At 34.0% G+C, this 23476-nt stretch overlaps 1 protein-coding gene across 9 annotated transcripts in view; it reads left to right on the top strand.

The window, feature by feature from the left end:
- Positions 1-23476, top strand: part of LOC148274744 (uncharacterized) — a 91974-nt gene that overhangs the window by 58570 nt on the left and 9928 nt on the right. For 5 of the 9 annotated variants that reach the window (XM_088236704.1, XM_088236706.1, XM_088236701.1 and 2 more), the window contains exons 3-9: positions 4188-4394; positions 6046-6188; positions 14572-14713; positions 15586-17010; positions 19643-20017; positions 20646-20984; positions 22173-22451. In XM_088236704.1, the coding sequence (XP_088092830.1) occupies positions 4188-4394; positions 6046-6188; positions 14572-14713; positions 15586-17010; positions 19643-20017; positions 20646-20984; positions 22173-22451 (2910 nt within the window). Of the gene's footprint in view, positions 1-4187; positions 4395-6045; positions 6189-14571; positions 14714-15585; positions 17011-17643; positions 18378-19639; positions 20018-20645; positions 20985-22172; positions 22452-23476 lie in introns of those variants that run through there. The other 4 variants (XM_088236709.1, XM_088236708.1, XM_088236707.1 and 1 more) reach the window with 3 other exon arrangements.

Below are 23476 nucleotides of genomic sequence, written 5' to 3'. Positions count from 1 at the left end.
AGACAGAGTTATATGGCGTTCTATCCCATCTGCCTACCCCCACGGGGAAACAGCGTGATGGTTTATTTGTGTTCGTAAATAATAAAACCACCTTCGCGTCGACTAATATAAAAACTTATTCAATTCAATCAGGAAAACAAGGATTATTGATTTACCAACTAAGGATTGCTTTTTTTATCTTGCATTGTTCTGATATCTGTTTTAATATTATGTCTATGTAAGGTGTTGGAATTATGTAATAAATATCGTAGCTAATCATTAATCTTTGTCACTAGACTCCATATCGATATAAAATATGCACTTACAAAGAAATGTATTAAAACAATTATTATAATATCTATTTTTGACTTAATTTATCCATTAAGGTTTGGGTATCATATATGACGCTGATATTTGATTTATTTGTTGACAGTGTGATCCGAGTCATTTATTGATAATAATAAAACATAATAATATTTATAATTACAATTATATTGTTGCTTAATACCGTTTATTTATGAAATAAATTTGATCCGATATCAATTACTCATAAAATCTCGGAACGAGGAAGTTCAGCCCTACGGGAAATTGGATATAAAAAAATATTCTTACGCGCGGTAAAAATTAGAGCATTAAATTGAACGGCAAAGTTTCTTGAAAATGTAGATATGAAAAAATAATTATTTGTATAAAATCACAGTAATTGCTAATAAAATTATGTCAATCGAAGCTAAACTGGCAATGTAGAACGGAGTTTTAGTCCCAACACTTATGTATGGAAGTGAAACATGGAACTGGCAGAGGAAGGATTTAACCCGATTGAAATGCTATCTCTTAGACGAATGTATGGGAAATTAATGTATGACAGGTTTACGAATGATGAAATCAGGCGGGAGTGTAAATCTGAGTCAAATACAATTGATAAGATTAAGAAAGGGTCTCTGAGATGGTTTGGTCATGTAGAAAGAATGGACGACAAAAGAATGGACGACGAAAGAATGGTAAAACAAGTATATATGGCGAAAATGAAAGCTAACGTGAGACGAGGACGACCAAGGAAGACGTGGCGTGATCAGATAAAGCAAAAGCAGACAGAACCGAAGGGCATGTTTGACAAGATGTATGAATGTGGAAGAAGCTAGGAATATATGCCAGGATAGACGTGTGTGGTGGTCCATTCTCTCTGCCTACAGTGCCTACCCCTTCGTGGAAATGGTGTGATGGTAGTAGTAGTAGTAGATAAAAACGAACTGCTTTGAACGACGCCGACGCCACTAGTTTTTCCGAATTGACCAATGATAAGAGAGTTGTAATTCCGGTTTACGGTAGGTCAACTGACCAATCGTATTTTCTGGGAAGTAATGGTTGAATTCATTAGCCAACATTTGCGCATTTGCCAACGACGCGTGGCGCCGCACCACCGTAACAAGGGATTAATAATTTAAAACGAATAAAAGTTTTATTAGTTTTTTTTAATCTTTCGCGGACCATATTTTAGCTTTTGCGCCCCACCACTGGTTGGGAATAATTGATTTACAAAATAATGCGTAAAGATTGCTGTGTTAGAATAGGAGTGAATTTAAGTACACGTAAATATAATAAATGTAATGCAAATATTGGTTTTTATATAATAATATCACAAAATTGATTTATAATTAAAAAAATTGACAGTCGATCACCCCAGAAAAAGGCATTATTTTAGAAAGCGAAATTGCATTTTCAAAGAATGAAAACAATTTGATAAATGTTTACATCATTCGTATTTGAATGTCCGTCCATCCGTAGTTCTCGTTCTTTACAGTGGGATTTTTTAAATTTTTGCAGCGATTCGAAGGTCTTGCTAAATTGTAGACCTTTGTTATTCGAAATCACAATAATTTCAATACACAGGTCATCCGTTACAATTCGTCCAAATCGGATGCTGCGCGCTGAGTTTCCGCGCAGCCAGCGAACCGTGCATCCGGAGAGATCCAACCAGCTATATGTACCGCAGCCATTTAACTATATTTTCCTGTTAGATTTGTGTCGTTGTTGCTTCTTTCACAACAGAAGTACAGAATACGGTCGGTCACCTCGATCCTTTTGAGATTGTTGTAATAAAACGCCTCCTATGCAGTTCACACAGTGCAATAGATACACCCGGAAATCTCATTGTGTTGACGGATCTCATGATGATATTGCATTAAGCGTACAAATAAAATATACTTTGCAAAAATAGTTACAACCTGAAGTTGGAAATTAAAATTTATAGGAATTTGATGATCTCCACATTCTCCACAAGTAGTTATGAGTAAAAATAAACAATACCGTAAAATTCCCGCTAATTAGTTTGTAATTAGCAAATTAGAGGAAATAGCATGCTGGCTTCAGCCAGTTTTTATGATAATGCTCTATTCACATTTCGGCGGAATTCCTCTCTCACTGAGGACTGGGGAATGAAGAAAGGCGCCGTGGGAAACGTTCGTATGTTATGGGGACTTTTGCCATTTCGCCGACTGAATATTGAACTGCCATCATCGGAATGTCTTCTGTAATTTCCCCCGACTGATGATTGATTTCTAGTTTTGTTGAAAGCCGCCACCGCGACCTTTTGGCATCGCCATTCGTTTTAAAGGCACATTATAAATATTCCTACATATTATTATTATTTATCAACTTTCATTGTGTATTGCGGAGAAAGTACTATTCAACGCTAAGAATTCTGCCTGTTAAGTAAAACGTTATACAATAAATCGCGCTTATAGCTATTATTAGTAGTAGTCGATTCATTCGATGTGACTCTAATAATGCGCAAAAACGTCGACAGCTTTTTATTAACCTTTGCACGTTATACGTACATATATTATAATATCATAGGTGTTACTTAGCACAGATTGAAATTCAATATCGCATTTTTTACAATGCGAAATGTGATATTTTGGTCGTTCGCAAAATCTGCTATGTTAATTACCTACAATTTATAAATAATACAACCTGACGTTTCCCGAATGACGCGTTTGTTTTGTAAATGCATAAGATGTAAATAATTATATTTCCTCCGCTGTATTGTTTTAGTACCTATGCGTTTGTATATTCCCGCTCTTCCAACCTGCTATGTGTAAGAAATGCTTCATTTATTACTTCCACGAATCGCCGTACCCGAAGCTTCCCTCGGATCGACCGTAATTGCCGGCCCTTCAACTTCAACCGCAGCCGCTGCATCGTTGACCTTCGTGCGATTCCGGCCGAACTCGTGTCGGTGGGGCACGTTCGCCCTTTGGTATTTCGGCATCTGCCATTCCCATCGCTGCTCCCACCGTCCTCCGACCCCAGTGCGTATCTGCCACTTGGCGAGTCTTCGGCTGCTTCTGTGCAGCGCGCCTCTCCCTCTCGTTATGGCGAAGGAAGATTTCTCCAATTACTCGCTACTCGAGCTATCATTACGTTATTTGATCGATCGCGCCATTGCCAATTTTCGCCAGCGTGTGGTGTGGCGGCCATTATTGGTTTTATTCAACTAGAATGGAAAGTTCACGTTCCCGCTCTTTGATTTTTAGTATTTTTTGGGTATTTATTTGTTTATTTTATAAACACCCAGAGGGCTCTTACAATATGTAGTTAAAAAGTGCATAAAGTATTAAAGCAATTGACATAAAATAGAATCATAATTATTTCACTAAATATGTTAATAATTATAAAAATATAAAAAGGAAACAAAGTAAAGATGAATAGAAATTAAAATGAGCAGAATTGAGGGTTGTGCAGGAGTGATGTGAGCAGGTCCAACAGCTTAGCATAATTATTAGCAGTTCTGTGAATGCGTGCCAGGGGAGATTGGTTGGCGAAGTCTGTCCCATTGTACTCGCACTGGAACATGAGCCGGAGTCTGGTATTGATATAATTGAAAACATATTTAATTTTACAATTTGTTTCCCGCGTTAAAATAATATATCTTGTAGAAACTCGTTTAATATCTTACATCAGATCTGTTATCTGTGTATCTTGATCGAATATAATATGTGGGTAGATGTTTTGCCCACGAATCCAAAGGTCGAGTGTTTGATCCGCGCATCTTCTAGATAGTGTTATTTTCATGACGCCTTCGAATCTCGGCTAGGAAATAATACCAATTATATACACCGTTATCATTGCCGCACTTAAAAATGGGTTGACGATTACCTCCTCCGACATTATCTTCATCGTTACTGAACGTATTGCCTTGTCCTCAGCTCTCGTCCGAAGAGCCGGAGTATCTGCAAGCGGCGCGGGCGCGCATCACCAAGGCGAACCCTCCGAAGCCAGCGGCAAACCCCTTGCAGTTCATCAAAGTGGGCCCCTGTGACCTGTACAGGTCTGCCCAGGAGCAACTGCGCCGAGCGGAGGAGGTCCGGAAGACGAAAGAAGTCAAGAAAGAAGAGCAAGAGGACTGGCAGTCTGTGAGTACAACAATACCTATAACTTTAATGTATGAGGTTGTATTCGTTAGATCGATTATGTTAAGTAACATAGGTATCCAATTAGTCGAACGATTCTCGATCTCAGAATGGAATTCCAACAAAATGATGAACAATGTCTGATGCTATTGTGTACAGAGAACTATTTCGACAGCGTTCGAGTTCCTTTGATGCATCCGTCCTTGAGTTCATCAAAACGTTTACAACAGCTGTTATGAGTATTCTATTTTTGGGACAAATGCTTTTACGTGTACAGCCATTCAATTATTCTTATTTTGTTGAAAGACGATCCATTTGCTGACTATATTTTGTTATTGTTGACTTCCAACTGGTATCGATTGTTGAAAACCTTCGTTCCATACCTAAATAAATCGTGTAAGTATCATATATGTATATCATGCACATAATATGTACATTATTAACCTTGATCATTTTTTATCGTAAATATACAATATGTTTTATATGCCAATGCGGATAAAATATATAATATATTAACAGCGAAAAATAATAGTCTGTTATTTTATGCACATTCAAATATCAAATTATTACAACTTAAATAATTTATAGCATCGTTTGCGGAACATGCTTTATGTTCTGCAAAGTTTGTACTAAACTGCGAGATAATTTTTGTGTAGAAAATCACCTGCACGTTTCTAGGACGAATTGATAAACAATACTTTCAATTACTCAATAAAAAGCGTCTAGCAATTAAACGGTCGTATATCAAATTTCGTTGATACTCTCATATGATCGAGCAATAAGTCTGTCTGGCATTTGGTATGAATAATTGACGGCAAACTTTAATCAGTAATTGAAATAAATTAACAACCGGTTAAACGAAACTTCTAATTGTTAACTATGCAAAGGTCACGAACGATTGAGACCAGTGAACGTTTGTTTTGAGATCCACAAATAGCAATAATGTATGGTTACTGGTTACCGAATGAACAATATTATCCTACCGATTGCACACATGATAAATATTCAGCTAGCTCAACGACAAATTGTATTTCGTCTTTTAATCAATTGAAGGACACTCAGTAGGAGGAATTCAGCCACGTTACGAGCATGTTCCAGGCATATATTGGTTTCCTATTTTCCAATTACGATTAATGAGTTTTGTATTCTCGAATTTATCAAATACTTTGATGATAGAGTTTACCGCCCGCCTGCGCCTGTCGGGACTTAATAAATTCATTGTTGTCCGCATGATAATCGTCGGGTCGGGTGGGATAGAAAGGAGACGTTGTTTTTTGTTTTTAATTAGTGGGTAAAGGTCGAAAGTCTGGGACTTTCAGGGCGAGGATATTGTGGTGTATCGACACAGGCACGCGGAACTATGCGCTGGCGCTGAATGGGTGTTCCCTTAATTGACTGCACGTGTCATCACACAGTTTCACCTCTCCCGCTGTTGATGTTTGGGCCTTTTGTATCTTTTTGTAGCGCTGTGATTGGTAGTTTGGCTTTTATACAACTCTGCGGAGCGTGAGATGTATCAAATATGCCGCACATCACATCACTATTCATATGCTTTCATTATTCCTTATTGCCTTATGTTTATTTTTATCAAGTTAAACAATTTGCATACTCCGCGCCGTTTCTCGTGGCATTTTTAACCGTAAAATTATTACAGAACCTGGACAACTGGAAGTCATCGAGACGGAAGCGTGTTGAACACATTATAGAGCGATGTGTGGAAGTGAAGAGGATTACCGAAGAAGATCAGGAGAGGGCGAGACGCCGTTCCAAGACATTCAGCGAGATGATGGAAGATAGGTGAGAGCTTTCTTTACATAAATATCCTCGAATTTATCTTATAATTTTTATATGAACGAACATAATGCAATTTGATCAGGGCTCGTGTGAAATTTTACAACAAACTAAAAAAAACTCCTTTATTACCAAAATTTACCAGTTCTGATCAGAATTCACAAGCCTGCTCGTGCAGAATTGCCTGGAAGATACTTCTATGATACATTATTCAAATTGACTCATTAATATTATAATGTTATTAATTTATTTAAGTAGTGGATTGCATTAATCCAGTAATTATTATGATCGTGATCCACTATTTTTTCCACAACATTCAATATCATTAATTACTTTTCATTAATTTGCATGATGATATCTGATACGTAAATCCTCACGCACAGCTCACTAGGCGAAAGTAGTTTGAATGTCAAATCGCATTCCTGTGGGCTGAAGTAATAATACCTATCAATCTTTACGATAGAGCCGATATCGAGGCACCTGTGATTATTATAAGCTCAACAAGAGTTCAGCTTCTACTGCAACATTGATTTTACGCAATGTTCGAGAGACCAGCTTCTCCTACTCGTGTTGTAAGTATTATCGCTGAAAATGTTAATTTTTATGATTTTATTGAGTGGGTATTCGTATGAAGTAATACAACTAGCAATATCTTGCTCCACATTCCGTATTGACTGAGTCCAATTTTAACCAATTTTACACGAAATAATAAAAGCGTAGACATTAAAAACATTTATGCTCCCAACTTCTTTTTTACAAATTCGATTAAAGATAATATCTACGAACACGCACAGCGCAAATATCTATATTTCTCTGAAAACCGCACGTAAATCGGTTAAGCCGTTTAGGAGGAGTACGGTGACATCACATGTACAGAGGAATTATATATATAAAGATTATGGGCATACTTACTTATTGTGTCCAATTGACCTAATTTGTATATGTACTTACGATGAAGGTACAAACTTTAGATTATCAGTTCTCAGGTACGATCTTAATTCCGTTATGCTTATAAATAAAATATATTATTTTCGTGATGCAGTTTAAATTAATGTTAGCCTGATCCCAATCAATTTCTCTCTGTTAGCGTCAATGAATGATTACCAAAATGCGCTGCATAGCTGCGCTGAATTCCTTCTGCTCCAATACGAGATCTGAAGTCGAGAAATGTTGGCAGGCTATTTTTCTCAGGTGCGATATCATCCCACGGCGTTTTGCGCATACTTCGGTAATGCCTTTCGGGCCTCGGGTACGTCACGTTCTTCCTCTTCTAACTGTTCTTTCTCAGTATTCAGTACCTGCCTGTACCCACTAGTCTGTGCCCGGTAATATATCTTATTACTAAAATTTTAAAAATCATTATGAAATAATAGCGTGCTTACCGAAATAGCACACGTTAAATGCTAAAATTTAGTCAGATTTTTACGTCTTACGTCAAATTTTAACCCCTTTGTCATATTTATTATCCCCGCAACGTTCTATTTTTTTTTCTCATAAAGAATGTTCTCGATCTTATTTTTTCTCGGATTTTTAATTTTCTTGTCATCCTGAAATTTCGCTTTTATTTAGTTATTTGTTAACGGACACAGTTCATGTTCTGTATGTTGAGACGAAATATATCAAAATAGATAAACTTACATAAGAACTAAAAACAAGTGGCAAAGACATAGATTATTATTATTATTGTGGATAATTTATACTGCGCAATTTTTGTAAAAATCACCTCAAGGGCGCGTAAGCCAAGCAGGTAATAGCGATAGCATAAATACATATATCAAAAATTAACTCTACCGATCTTTGCGAGTGGATTTTGATAGTGCATCTTATATCTAAGCCTTTTTAAAAATATCTATTAAAATTGTTTTATAAATGGATACAATTTTTTAAGATAAACAATACATGTAAGGCAAAAAGTATAAAAGAAAAAAAACGAAAGGAAATACAACACTAAAAAGAGACAACATCTTGTGCTTGGTGTAGGATTACATAATTTATTTAATATATTAAAAAAAAAAATCATAATACATAAATATATACAGAGTGTTCATTAAACCCTGTTACATCTGAAACCACGATGATCAGTATAAGCAAGAAGATATATTGCCACATTGAAATATTTTTTTAGAATGAATAAAATTTAAAAAAATTAAATATCAAAAAAAGCAAATGGTTGCTTACTTCTGCAGGGGAGAAACGAGGAGGGGAGAGTCTTATACTACTCTGCGCTCCCCTCACTTCTCCCCTGCAGACGTAAGCAACCATTTGTTTTTTATATATTTTTTTTTAAATTTTCTTTGTCCTAAATTTTTTTTTTAATATGCCAATATGTCTTCTTGCCCATACTGATCATCGTGGTTTCGGATGTGACAGGGTTTAAACAACACCTTATATGCATACAAAATGGTGATAAGACCAAGTAAATAAAATAAAATAAACATTTGTAAACAAATAATAAAATACTATAATATCACAATAATTTCGAATTATCTCTTTGAGATCGGAATATGCATTTCTGACATATATACGACTTAAGCTAGGGTTTCCTAGGACAGCGGTGCCCGTACCTTAACGGCCGTAGTGAACGGTGATGCGGTGTATATATATATATATATATATACAGAGTGTTTCTTTAAACCCTGTCACATCCGAAATCACGATGATCAGTATGAGCAAGAAAACGTATTGGCACATAAATTATTTTTTTTAGAACGAATAAATGTTATAAAAACCGTTTTCCTAGGAAACCACTCTCTAGTCACTGTTACGACGGCTGTACACCGCATCACCGTTCACTACGGCCGTTAAGATACGGGCACCGCTGTCCTAGGAAACCCTAGCTTTGTGAGCTGTCATTGCCTGGTTAAAGTGTTCGTTTAAACGCTGTATGACGTTAATTTACCATTCTCATAATGTTTTAACGCCCGTTTCTTTCATCTGAGAAGTAAAAGAGATACATGAGAATTATTTTAATTTATCAACTTAATAATTTGCTAAAGCTTTGCATATTTCACTGTGGTTCCACGATGCTAATGCTAACTATTCAATCGCTGCTTCTTATCCACGTTAATTCATCTTTCATGGTCGGTCGAATCTTAACAAGATCGACATTCTCAAAGTGAATTCCTATCACGCATGTTCACTGCGCGGAATGGACCATACATTGATACGTTGATACATTTAGACGTATTATTTTGGATTTATATACATTCTTTATTTTATGTTAGTTATGAAATATTTATGCATGAAATAGTCTGACCGTCTCCACAATATATCATATCTTTTATTAAAATGGTTTTAAATCTCAGCCAGTTTACTCGTTATTTTGGCGATATCAATTTATTTAGTTAACCCCTTTTTAACCAGAGGTTTTTTTTAAAACAACACGAACTTTGAAAATTATTTTCAGAGTAAGTACTGGCCCTATTTACTCGTGACGTTTTTAGAATCTAGTTAGTGAATCCTTTCTTTTTTTTGGGTTCACTGTGAGAATACTTACCCCAAACAAACTGCAGAGTTCTCGTTTTTTTTATTCTTTCATTCGAGGGGGTTGTTTTTACCAATCTGTGAAGGGAAGAATTGTTTTAGATTTGATTAGATTTTTTTGTTTATTTTATTCTCATGTAAATATTACATAATAAAATTTATTTATAAATTTTAGTTGTCAAGTGTTTTTTTTATTTGTCTTCATAGTAATTTTATTCAATAGGTTTTTTTAACCTCTCGCAACCACAGTTTTTTAAAAAAGCTAAATAACTCCTAAAGTATTTGTAAAAAAATATTCAGAAAATTTTCAAATAATGTCAGTTTACTTCTTAATCAAGTGTTAGCATTCAATTTTTATTTTAAAAAGTGAAATTAAAGATTATGCGGGTGAGATTCATGAAGAAGTATAGAAATTGAAAAAATAAGATTTTTAGGCGTTGCCTAGTATGTAGGTGAAATAATTCAATTAGATCTCACCCGCTTAAATAAAGGTTTCAGCTCTTTAACTTTACAAACATCAACAGATAAAAGAATTGAAGAAATATATTTTTTCAAATATGGGCAGAATGGTGAATGTTACACGGTGTGTAAAGTGGCCACTTAAACCAGCCATTGACAGGTCATAAGCCCTGTAGATGCCTAGACTTCTATATTACCTTCTCTTAAACGTTCTTCATCTCTGTTGTAATATCTTTTTAATTTATTTTATCGGTTTTCTATGCAGAATGTACTAAATCATACGTGGACCCTTGACCATTCAAATACAGTTTACCGCTGACAGTAAGATCTTCTAGTCGGAGGTGAAATACTCGTAAGTATTCATTTCAACCTACGATGGTATTAAAAATGAAAGTAGAACCCCTTAGGCGAATATTCCGGCTAAATATCGAAATCTAAATGTTGACACGATATTATTATGTCTAATAGATGCGTTAATTATAGGTAGAGAGTCTTCACTGATTTAAAGGGAAATTTTCTCACCCGCTTGTCGAATGTCATCAGCTAATTATTCCAATTGCAAACGTACTCCGACAGTATTTCTTCTCGTGGCCACCGTGTGCCGGAGTTTCGCTATTTATCTATAATAATTCCATCTTTGTTAATAACTGATAATTATCGTTCAAGGTAACGGATTACCCTCGTACGAATCAGATTTTAAGAGGTCTGATTGATTTAGTTTATTTTCAAAATCGTTTGAAATATTATTAAATTATTCTGCCAGACGGATTTGGAGATGGACATTGTCACCCCCCTGCTCCTGGACATAAATATACACCGTTTTTCTGGGCCATACCGCGAAACTTTGAATGAACATTTTTATGATATTGTACTTAAATATCCACATTAATATTTTATTAAATCGCATTTTTTGTGATTAAAAAAAATGGAATAAAAATGTATTTGACCAACGTAAGAGGGTGTTTAAGGGAAGAGTAGGGGTTTGTGGAAGGGATGCTAGTGACATTAAGGATTGTCTCCATTTTAAAATTAACATTTTTGAAGAAACATATTTTAAAAAAGCTTTTGAAAAATAATTAAAAGGATTTTTTTTCAATAGTTTACTATGAGGAATGTTCTTCCAAAGTTTCGTGGTCTGGCCCTGAAACGCCGTGTATAATAGGGGCAAGAAATAATATTTATTTATTTGACATAAACAAACAGTCGACAATGATATAATAACATAAAAAATACGGTTTAAAGACAGACCAGCGAAGTTTCTAAATAAAAATCATTTATATTAAATTGTGGTACAACAAAAGGGTGTGTTTATGTGTATTTGTATGAGAGTAAGTGTAGAGGTGTGTTTGTGTGTATTTGTGTATTTGTGTGGGATTAAGTGTTCAGGTGTGTGTAAGTGTGAGCATCATTAAATAGCAAGTGGGATCGTATCGCAGCCAGAAAGAAAGACATCTTTGTATATTCCTTCCTTTAAACACAACATTTGGTTAAAGGTGCAAGAGTTATTTTTCTCTAATTGATTAATATGCTTCCCCCATCAAAAAAGGAATCGAAATTTGGCTGAAGCAAATAAGGATAGAGGAAATATAATTTAAATGAGTGACGTGTGAAATATGTAAACAAAATATTGAACGCTTTACAGTCCTCCTTAGAACAATTTTTCCCACTGAGGAGGACTCTTAAATTGATTTTATAAATAATTTACCTCACCCAATTACGTATAATTAAAAAGACACATTACAAGCGCCTAAAATATGGCATTTAAATTAGTGAATAATTGCCTTCCTCGTCCTTATTATCTAACGGACTTTCGGCGTGATTAGACGTGACGTAATGTGATGAGAAAATGCTTAAATTACACTGTCACAATAAAAAAAACATTACAGCTATATCGTTTCTTTCTAATTTATGGAATACGTAGATAATTAATTATTTTTAAGTATTTTTTTTCGCAGTTTTAAAATTACTCACAGCTGCCAGCTAGTGTCGTATCTATGGTAACGAGTTCTCACTTGATTATTTGCACGTGAATCGAGATTTGCTATCCATTTTTTTTTCAAATTGTTGAGTGCAACGCGATATTTTCTGTATCTTAGATGTGAATACCATAGGAATTACGTGTCTATTTATTATGCTTCAGTGTTTCAAATAGTATATTAATTGCTATGGTTCCCTTCCCACCCTTCATAAATTATACCAATAGGGAAATATCACAGTTTTTTTAAAAACTTGGTTCAATTAGTAAAGGTCTATGAAATACTGCCAAGTAAAAAAAAGTTTTTTACCACTTATTAGTAGCATAAAAAATATTTTAAATTTTATAATTTTAAATTCCCGCGAAAACGGTTAATTGCATTGCCCTCTAATGTGTCACTTTCTTTGAATTTTGTTTGTGACCGTTTAAATTCAAATAGAACATCGTCTCGAATCTTGACGTAACAATTGTCAAAGCCAAACGTGTCGCACTTTCGTAAAGACATAATTTTTAACAATTTCATTTTAAAATTTATGCATGAATTCATTTCTCCACAGCCTTTTTTATTTTTAAAATGCAATTATTTTTTCTGAATCCATTTCATATATTTTTATCGGCATACACGTAGTATGTGATATTTCCCTACTCATGTTTTATGATTAAAAATATGTAAAATATACAAATTAACACTCATACGAAAAAATCGTTGTAAATTAGTAATTAAGTAGGAATGCATTCGTTACTAAGCAATGAAGCTTGTAATTAATAATAATTTATTTCTAATATTCACAGAATATACGCATGATAGTTCAATACATTATTGAGAACGACTTTCTACAAGTCCGGCATCGTCATTTACTCAATAATTCATTAATAATAGTAAAAAATTTCGTTTTCTTTTATTCCTTCGAGAATCGTCAAAATCGACGAAACATATTTTCGAAAATGTTTTTCCCGCCGACGATTCTTTCTTTTCAGTATTTTGATGTTATCCGTTTTAATAAGTGTAATTCATAAAGAAAGCATATTTGTGTAGATATTATTTTGACATTTTGCCGCCATTTTGACTGCTTTCCCTGAAAATGTCGCCCGAAGCGAGAAACTCCCACATTTACGCCGCGCCAGCGCCCATTCAGCGCGCCGCGACATTTCAATTTCTATTTTACACATCAACTACAATTTTACACAAATATTACCAAAGCCCCGCAGGAAATAGACGCTTTAGTCGTTACGTGAATATAATTTGCATTGACAAGCTAAATTATGCCGCAGTGCATTTAAGTAGACAGAAATATCTAAAATAATATTTATTACCTTTAAAAATGTCAGTCTTTTTTGTCATGTCCATCTATATTAAAATTTAAAATACTCAAGGTGCATAATCGTGAATCATACACAGCTGCTGTTGTTATTCATATCTTGCTTATTTTTATAATAAAAAAAATATGTACCTAATACTGTTTTTTTGCAAAATAACTTTTACACCATGGAGAACATTTTTTTGTAATCATTGTAATTATAAAGTACCTGCTTTTGAAAAACAGTATTTATTTGAAATGATATTTTACTGTAAAAGTAAAAATGCCACTGTCGATGATCACTGTTTTTGAGAAGACCAACGAAACGAGTAGCGAAAAGACTATTATTTTTTTCTTTTTTATAATATGTACATATTGAATATATTTTTGTAATGTATATGTTATATTTAAAATAAATGAATTGAATTGAATTATAATTAAGTTCAATGTGCACAATGTTTATTTATTTATTTAACAAATTTACGGACAATGTCCAATTTAAACAAATCATATAACGAAAAAAAAAACAATAAAACAGTAACAAATAATAGAAGAATACAACAAAGAAAAGAAAAAAACAAGTTAAAACATTAGACAGGCATTATGGAATCCAGGTCAATTCTACAAATATACAGTAAATTTTTTGGAATATTTTTTCAGTTTATTTATTAAAAAAATCAGTTGTCTTGAACATCATTTACAAATCTAATAATTCTGTTGTGTTAATGTTGTTGCACATTGAACTTAATGGAATGAATCTTTTCGCTACTGGTTTTGTTGGTCTTCCCAGTCTTAACAGTGATCATGGATAGTGGCGTTTTTGCTTTTGACCCGCTTAAATGCCAACGTTCATTCCGATTGAATTTTTTAAATAAGTAATGAAGCAGCATTGTGTCTTATTTATAATTTTTAAATCCATGCCATACCTTCTCCTTTAAATAATTTGCCACGAGTAAATAATTGCATTTTAAAGATAGGTAAAAAATAATTTGTGCACATTCAAAGATTTACATGCTTTTTTCAGAATTTTTCCTCTTTCACGTTTAGATGAAAAATTCATTTCAGTTCCAATGTACCTTCAAGATTATCTGTTTAATATTCTCACTTAGATTATATTATATGTCTGACTGAGATCAATTCATAAAATAATTAAAATTTTATTTATTTATTTCAGAGCTGGTCGTAAGAGCAGTCGGCTTCCACTGCCAATTTACTCCGAAGAGGACAATAATGACCTCAGTGACCTCGGCATTGGAACCAGCAGCGCTTCAGGAAAGAGCAGTCTTTCTGAGGATTGTGACAACCACAGCCTCGCTGTAAGTTTATTGTCAATAAATAATCTAGTAAAAATATGTCAATTGAAGCTAGACTGACAGAGCACAGAGTTTTAATCCCGACACTTATATACGGAAGCAATACATCGAACGGGCAAAGAAAATATGAATGTAGAGTGAACTCTGTTGAAATGCAATGTGTGAGAAATCGATGTATGACAGGGTTGCAAATGATAAAATCAGAGGAGAGTGCAAATTGGAGATAGGTATGATTGATAAGATCAAGAAACTAAGATGTTTTGGTCGTATAAAACAATTGGATGAATAAATACTGGTAAAACAGTCATGCCAAAAGCGGACAGAAGCGAAGGGCATGTATGACAAGATGTATGAATGTGGAAGAAGCTAGGAATGAATACCAGGATAGATGTGTGTGGCGGTTCATTCTCTCTGCCTACCCCTATGTAGAAATGGCGTGATGGTAGTAGTAGTAGTAATAAAACATATATATTTGGCAAGAATTAATGGTATTGTAGGATGAGAAAGACCGAAAATATGTGGCATGATCAGGTAAACCAAAATCTCATGTTCCGTCACGTCAAAATCAGACACATTTGAACGGCATGTTTGACAAGATGTATCAATGTGGAAGTAGTTAGGAATGTATGTCAGGATAAACACGTATGGTGTTCCATCTTCTGGCCACTTCTAAAGAAAAATGGCGTGATGGTACTAGCAGTGGTAATAATATCATTTTGTGTATTTTAATAATCTTTTTAAATATAATGCATTTGTGCATATTCATGTTTTGTACGAATCCAAAGTATATGTGTTATTTGTATTGTGTGCACTTAAATTTTGTTTGTATGACTGTGAATTCGTCTTCAGCTTTTCATGTGCTTAATCAATTACAGAGTGATGGGATGGATCTGGATAAGAACCATTCCGACCTTGACAACATGTCCAGTAGCGACACAGGAGTTAGGAAACTTGGCTCCAGTGCCAATGAGTACGACACTTGTACAACAGCCACCATCAGCTCCCCGGAACCTGAAGAGTACACTTATGAAGGAGCTATCCAGAGTTACAAATCTAGAGTCATTTCTCGTACCCAACCCTCAGACTCGATGAATAATAAAATTAATGGTTCTAACAATGTTACGAAAGAAAAATCTCCAGAAAATTTCACTAATGGGAATTCACACGTAAGAAGGCCTTCTCTCGGCAACAAAATTGAAAATAAGCTCTCCTCCTTTGAGCAGAGACGTTCATCCAGTGTGGACTTGACTACCACCGACACTAATAAAAAAGTCCTCCCTAAAGTTGATGTATTAAAAAGAAGAGAACTTTTTGAAAAGGAAACTTCTCCCGAAACAAATGGCGTAGTAAAAAATTCTAAGCTAAACGGAGACATAGCTAACTCTAAATCTATCAAAGAACGCTTATCACATTTAGAAAAACTTACAGAGTACCCTGATAATTCTGTTAAAAATAATAATATTCTTCCAACTGAAGGAAGTAGTCTAAAAGATAGGTTATCGAGTCTAGAGAAGCATGTTTCGTCGTCAGATAAAAGCTCAACCAAGCTATCTAATGGAGATCTTACAAATGCTCCATCAGTAAGAGATAGGCTTTCCAGTTTGAAGTCATATAACTCACAAGACAAGCTAACAGTAAACAATGTTATGTCATCTGGTATGACACAAACCATAAAAGAGAGATTGTCAAGTTTAGATTCTGCTTGTAATAAAACCACTTTACAGTCCCCTGAAAGAGAGATTAGTGTAAAATTGAAACAAAATGGTTACGATGACATGGAATTCAGGGAAGATTCCTCTTACGATAGTCATCTGACTAGTAGTGAAAGAAATAGCAGTCCCGAAAGTGGTCTTTATGATAGTAAACGTTTCCACCGTTCTCTAGACAGTCTTGATACAGACGATAATCTGCCTACCGGAAAGTTTGAGAGGATTCAAAGTTCCGAAGATTTATGCGGAGAAACTGGAACTGGTGGAGAAACAGACCGCGAAGACAGCGGTATTCATACTGGAGATGTTTCATGCGCTGTGTCACACGCTGATGAGACTGCCGAAGATCATTTGTCCCTCACTTTATTGGGAACATCCACTATTTCTCAGGACACAATCGTAAGCGCTCCCGGAATCATAAGTGCTTCCCCGCAACCGGACCTGGAGGACTGCAGCTATAAGGACTTCTGCCCCGTCCTCTCTCATTCTTCCGTCGCCGAGGATGACCCGCCCACTGTGGAGGAATCTACCGATGTGTTCTTTGACCGCGAAGAAGAGGATACAGTCAAATCCTTGGAGCCGGACACTAGTGTAAGTCTTCACGAGAACTCCATCGGATCAGAGAGCGAAAATGTAGTATTTGAAGGGAAAATGTTGATTCATGTTAATTTAAAAGAAATTTGTTCAAAAATGAATATTAGTTCTAATAGTAATATAGATTCTTCCCTTAACAATACTAATTCTCAGCCTGATGTATCTAGGGTTATGTCTTGCAATATGCCTTTGGTGATGGTGTCTGAAATGTCAACTAATAAATCTTCACTTTCATTTAACACTTCTATCAAATCCAAACCTGAGGTCCCTCCGAAACCTACTCTGTCCCTGGGTGCTAATTTCCAGTCCAAATGCAAGAGTCCAGACCTCAGTCCCTCCTCCGATAAGCTCACACAAAGTCCTCCTGTTCTAGAGTCCAGCGGGCGTTGGACCATCCTACAAATCAATAACAGAACATCCCCCAACCCTTCCCAACCCGCCACTCCTATTCTCGATTTACCGGAGATTAGACCCGCTAATATAATAAATGATGATTACGAATACAATTGCCACGAAGAAAAGTTTTCATTCAAGGTATGCGATAATTTTTTCAACGAGAGCAAACATTCTCAGGACAAAAGTCCGCCTGTAACTGGTGATGCCCAATCGAATCTCAATATCAAATAATGTATGTTTAGTTATCGAATATCTAAATAATAGACTCTTTGTTATCAACAATATATTTTTAATAAAATATTAGTCGCAAAGTATGACATGTATATAAACACCTTTTGCTGATTGAGCATTTACATAATTATACCTCGATATCCTGTTTGTTCTTATGTAATAATTTAGATCGTACTATGTATACCCTTGATATTGAAACATTGTATCATTAGAACATGAATGTAGAAAATATTATGCCAATAAAATAACAAAATCATTATGAAAATCAACCTAAGTTTGTTATTTTTACTCTCATTTCCCGCTCTTCCCTGAAAGCTTTTGATTCTTTATATTTCTGGTATTCTTGTGGTATTGGGATTGTGCCGTCATGTTCTCCGTGGTGACCTTGTTCTAATCTATTATCTCATTTGATTTTATCGTTTGCAAGGAATTCTTTATAAACATTTTTATCTGATCTCATTGTTTGTCAAGCATCTTTCAAACAGATAACATCAGCGCTCTGACTGCCTGAAGAGTAGTCTTCATTCACCCGATGTAATTGAGTGTTATCACTTATTTTCCTTCTGAACTATCAACTTCTTTTCTGCAAATGTGATTTTATTAATTCTTTCATTAGCAATCATTGTAGTAGTACAACTTATTAGAGCAGGTGTCAACATTAGTTCAGTGATGGTGATTGAAATAAAATGTTCTCATTATGGTTACCTCTTTGGATAGTTAATCAGCCAGTGCCTCACGTATGTCATTTCATTTTTTCTAAATGTTTTTATTGTGAGCATGAATACCTTGTTTTAATTCGGCAAAACTGTGGATTGCATAATATAATTGGTTACGTTTCTGCTTGATTGGGTTAATTTATGCATGCTTTTTTTCGGTGCATTCTTTGATTTTACAGATTTAAAAGTTTTATGCTTAATTTTTAGGATTTCACGCTTCTTTCCATGTTTTCTCAGATTCTTTACTGTGTTAGGCAATAGAAGTAGCTGGTATTTAAATTTACTCTCCGTAATATAAAATTTCCATCAATAGTATTACACAAATAATACCATATTTGTAAACTTTGTACTCTTACATCAATATTTTCTGTCTTTTCCGTTAATTTAAATTGCTGTTTTAAGTACCTACATACATATTGTAAAGATTAATCAGTAAATAAGGAAGATATACTTAGCGATGTTAAGTTTTTATTTTTGACATTAACTTGATAATTTCTAGATTTTCTCCTAACTTCCAATATAAGCTTTCAGCAATTTTCTTCATAAATGAAATACAGCAAATTACAACTCTGTTTTCTACCAAGAGGGTCAATATTATATTATTTTAAATTTATGTGCTACCAACAGTTTACATTTACAAATACTTGCATCAATAACTGGATGGAATTCCACTACTCTAAACCATTATTTTTCCATAATGATGGTATTCATTTCCTATACTAGATACCACCACAATCAACCTTTTATCACTGCTTATCTGCATGGTTTTATTTGCAATCTGATATCAAAGTTTGGGGGATTCTATTGCGATCAGTTTAAAAAACTCATTTATACTGAGAACTGCGTCTAAAGTTTTTTTTTTTGTGTTCATTTTAATATTAATGTGTAGTTTGTACATAATTATCAATATCATCGTCTACATACAAAATATCACAAGATTGATTATTCGTAAGAAATTAATACTTTTTATTAAATATATATATTTGTTTCTTTTTTAATTGTAAGTACATTGAGTAATCATCCATTCTAAAAACTTTGAATCACATTTTTGTATATTATTAATAAAATTACAATAATTAGTTTTGGACTATTACGCACAATCCATCTTTGATAAAATTTTGAAAAGTTTTGAACATTTTTTCTAATGTATACACAAATTTTTAGTATCATCAGTAGAGCTTATATTTTCACCAATATAATTCAGTATTTTTTGTGATATTTTGTACGGCGATGGTACATTTTTCAGCTAATCAAACATAATGTTACATGTGATCTCGTGTCAGCAGGTCGTTGATGCTCTCGATATTGCCTTTGAAGCCATCGACGTAGAAGAACCGGTGTTCATATCTGAAGTCATAGAAAAAATGGCTGACTTGCCTAGAGTGGAGGAAAGTCTTAACATTTTAAAGCCGAAAAAAGAAAACCCGCCATCTCTTCCAACAGAAACCACAATTAAAGATATCGTGGAAAAGAAAATAAACAAAGAGGAATCAATTCCTAAGCCTGTGGTACCTTTGTACGAGAATATAGATTTACTGTACTCCAATATGTCAGTTAATAATGATGTGGTTTGCTTCCCACTGGGACCTCCCAAGAATGCGATGGAACCACCGAAAGAAAAGCCCCCTCCGCCTCCAGTAGACGATGAAGATCTTAATGCTGTAAGTTGTAGTAATATGACTGAATTTATAATAACGTAGTCAAAAAAACATTCAAATACAAAGGTGGCTTCAGTAAAGCTCACCTGACTTAATTATACAATGCAAAAACCACAATTTCAATTGTCTCAATGCATTTTCAACCTTGGTGAACTTATGTCATACGATTCTATACCATTTTTATTTCAGTTTTGTTTTATATTACAGCTGTAATATTTTGCCATTTTTATTTTATTGTATCGTGCATTTATTTTTTTCGTTGTTGAAAAATTTCAGCAAGTAGATCCTAATGTAGTTTTTTTTTTTTTTACATATTGCACAATGTTTAAATATTTCTTACTGCCTATAATTTTATTGCCTCGTTAGCTTTTGACATTACAAATCACAAATGTTTCTGTTATCGCTTGTGTTTGCTTTATTATTTATAGCTTCCCAATTTTAAACATGAATAAACCGCAACCTTTCCTAAAACATGTCTTCTTTTATTACTTATCCTTTCCCTTCCTTTCCCATCACGAAATAACACAACACCTTACTTTTCAACTAACAAAAAGAACAGTTTTCTAAATAGAGTAAGCGAATATAACAGAGCGAGTGAGTAGGATTGATTTGAAATATAAACATATTGCAGGCGCCATTGATTCGTTTGAACTCGACAAAGCGCATAAAGAAAGAAATAAGGAATAAGCGTTCGAGCTTCCTCGGACTGGAAGGAGGAGAGGATGACAGCTACTTAGAACCTCAGCTAAAACTGGCTCCGAGACCAGACATCACCAGTTTCTTGCAGGAAGAGTCGAGGGTCGAGAAGATGCTGTATAGGAAAACATTGTACTATGATTCTGATTCCAATCTCGGAGAGAGTCGGGATTCTGGAGTGGAGCTTGACCGTGGACAGTCTGACGATACTTGGTCCAACAAGCAACCGTCACCAGATACACTTTCTGAGCAACACAGCCGTCAAGGAAGCGAGGTAAGTTTTTTATAAATTTTATCCCAAAATGTTTATTTGAATAGATTGAATAAGTTTACATTTCCATCCCATTAAACTGCTTACATATTATTTCAATAGAATTCTAATGTATTTTAGTATATTACCTCGTATATCTCTCTTTTATAATCAGTAGATAACACTTAATTTATGCACCTAGATAAATTAATGCCAAAAATTGTAGTATGCATCCTGCTGTTCCAAAATTAATACTCAGATTAAAACTTGAAGATTAGTCTGATCATAATTATTTATGTTCATATGTGCTATTCAAACACATCCATCAATTTGTTATCTTTTACTTAAATTGCTTGAAACGCATTTAAAAATTTAATATAAAAATCAAGAATGTGGAGAAAGAAGTAAAACTTCTGTGCAACTCAGTTTACTCTCACAGCCAATGGCTTACAATATCTAACTGAGCTTTTGTTTGTTATTGAAACTAACCTTTGTGTAGCTGTGATACCACATGAGTCTACATAAAATACAAGATTTGTCTCTTTATATATTATGTCCCTTTAGATCACTTTTTATCACCCTTTTGATCATCCTTTAGATCACCCTAAAATCACCTTTTTCTGCTTTTAAACAATACAGCGAATTGGAATCGAAAATCAATCGAGGCGAAAGTTAATTGCTTTGACGAAGAAACTTGTTTGCCAGCAGCAAGGTCCTTTTATAACATCTACTATATTTTTAATTTCCTAATGATGATCCGGATATTTTGCAATCCGGATGACTGCAGTTTGGATAAACGCAATTTTACTGTATTTATGTGTGTTCAATTTTTGTTTTTAAATACCTGTATCTAAAAATATTTTATCTTTTGCTTAATGTAACATGACATTACAGCACCGTCTCTAAGGGGATTTTTTCGTTTAGTCTTTTAAAAGTTAAAGGTATTTTTCGCACATCTAACAAGTAAAAATATAAATGACTAAATTTTTGATAACTGTTGTAGAAGCTAGATTTTTAACAAGCATTTGTAACTTGCCCAGTTAGAGATGTATTTAAAGTATCTTATAATATAAACATTTAAATTTTTCATACGCCGTGTTTTTATTATTTATTCGTGCTTTAGATTTTCAAACTCCACTGTTTGATTATTTTTTGTGTCTTATTGAAACAAAACAATAAAAATTGACATTTTCTTTTCTCATTTCCTCCAAGCCATTCACTAACACGAGTGTCACGTCGGAAGAAGAAGAACACGGAAAGAAAGACAGAGATTTTGTCGACGGCCCTAACAGTGACAAAAGCCGTCATTTCGCCAAACCTAACACTTATTCCGAGCGACAAGACTTGATGGGCCAACAACTGACTGACAAGCTTATCAAACTTGAGCAGGAAAAGATTATGCTGGAGAAACAGAAAAATGATGGAGATAAGAATGTAGTGGAAGAGGAGGGGCGAATAAGAAGTTTAGAGGAACAAATCAGAGAGCAACAGGTTGGTGATATTTTTATTTAAATATTGCATCCTGCATTACAGTGGCTTGTCATCATATCATTTTACAATCTAATTCAAATAATCTGCATTGTGATGTTTTTTTCACACTCATTCTAATCAAATCGCAACTACTTACTAAAATGCAACAGTTTATTAGTTAATGTGTTCATAGTCTGTATTGTCTACTATTTAAAATACACACTTTCTAAAAATATACCCTTAAATACAGTTGTGGCCAAAAGTGTGGACACTTTTATGTGAAATTCCTGAGCAAATCCTTTATCTTTTTATGTGCGCACTTTTTAGTTTGGGTACTTGTATTTTTTTACTTAATGCAATCTTGGGCCTATTTAATATATACTTGTTGAAAAATAATATACATTTTACTATGTTTTTCACATTTCATTTCAAATTGAACATATTTTAGTAAAAATTGACAAAAGTAATAAAAAATGCCGAATTTAAATGAAATTAAATTGACAAAATTATTAATCAATATTTTGTTGAAAACTGATGTACATAATTTACCAATAATTTTAATTCTTATTGGCCTAGAATTAACTAATTACTATGAAATTTACTTCTCTAAAACCAAAAATTAATATTGGCTTCAGACTTATTCTTGCACAATAGCTAAGAAATCAATGCTAGCTATCAGCTCGGAACAGGTTAATTTACCCAGTGAGATAGCTAGCAGCTATACTTATAGTTTTAAAATGTCCCTTTTCCTTGTATTTTTGTAAAAATTATCACAAAACCCAATTTTGCTGGCACTGAAACCTAAAAAATCATGTATATTTCTTTATTTATGCCAATTGCATTTCAATGGAAGAATTCTGCCCTTAAATGGTACATATAACAGAGAAAAGAATCTCGCTGTGCCAGACCGTGTTTATGGAAAACGGAAAATTATATTTATTTATTTATTAACGGACATTGTCCATGTATACAACTTATAGGGTTTAAATATTACAATAAAATAATAGTTTGAAACATTAAAAAAAAAGAAATGAAGCATTGACAAA

The sequence above is a fragment of the Micrasema longulum genome, unplaced genomic scaffold (assembly GCF_059751315.1).
Source record: "Micrasema longulum isolate JH-2025_06_02 unplaced genomic scaffold, ASM5975131v1 h1tg001596l, whole genome shotgun sequence".
Taxonomy (NCBI): domain Eukaryota; kingdom Metazoa; phylum Arthropoda; class Insecta; order Trichoptera; family Brachycentridae; genus Micrasema; species Micrasema longulum.
The sequence above is the reverse complement of the archived record's forward strand: the minus strand, read 5'-3'. Positions and strand labels throughout refer to the sequence as shown.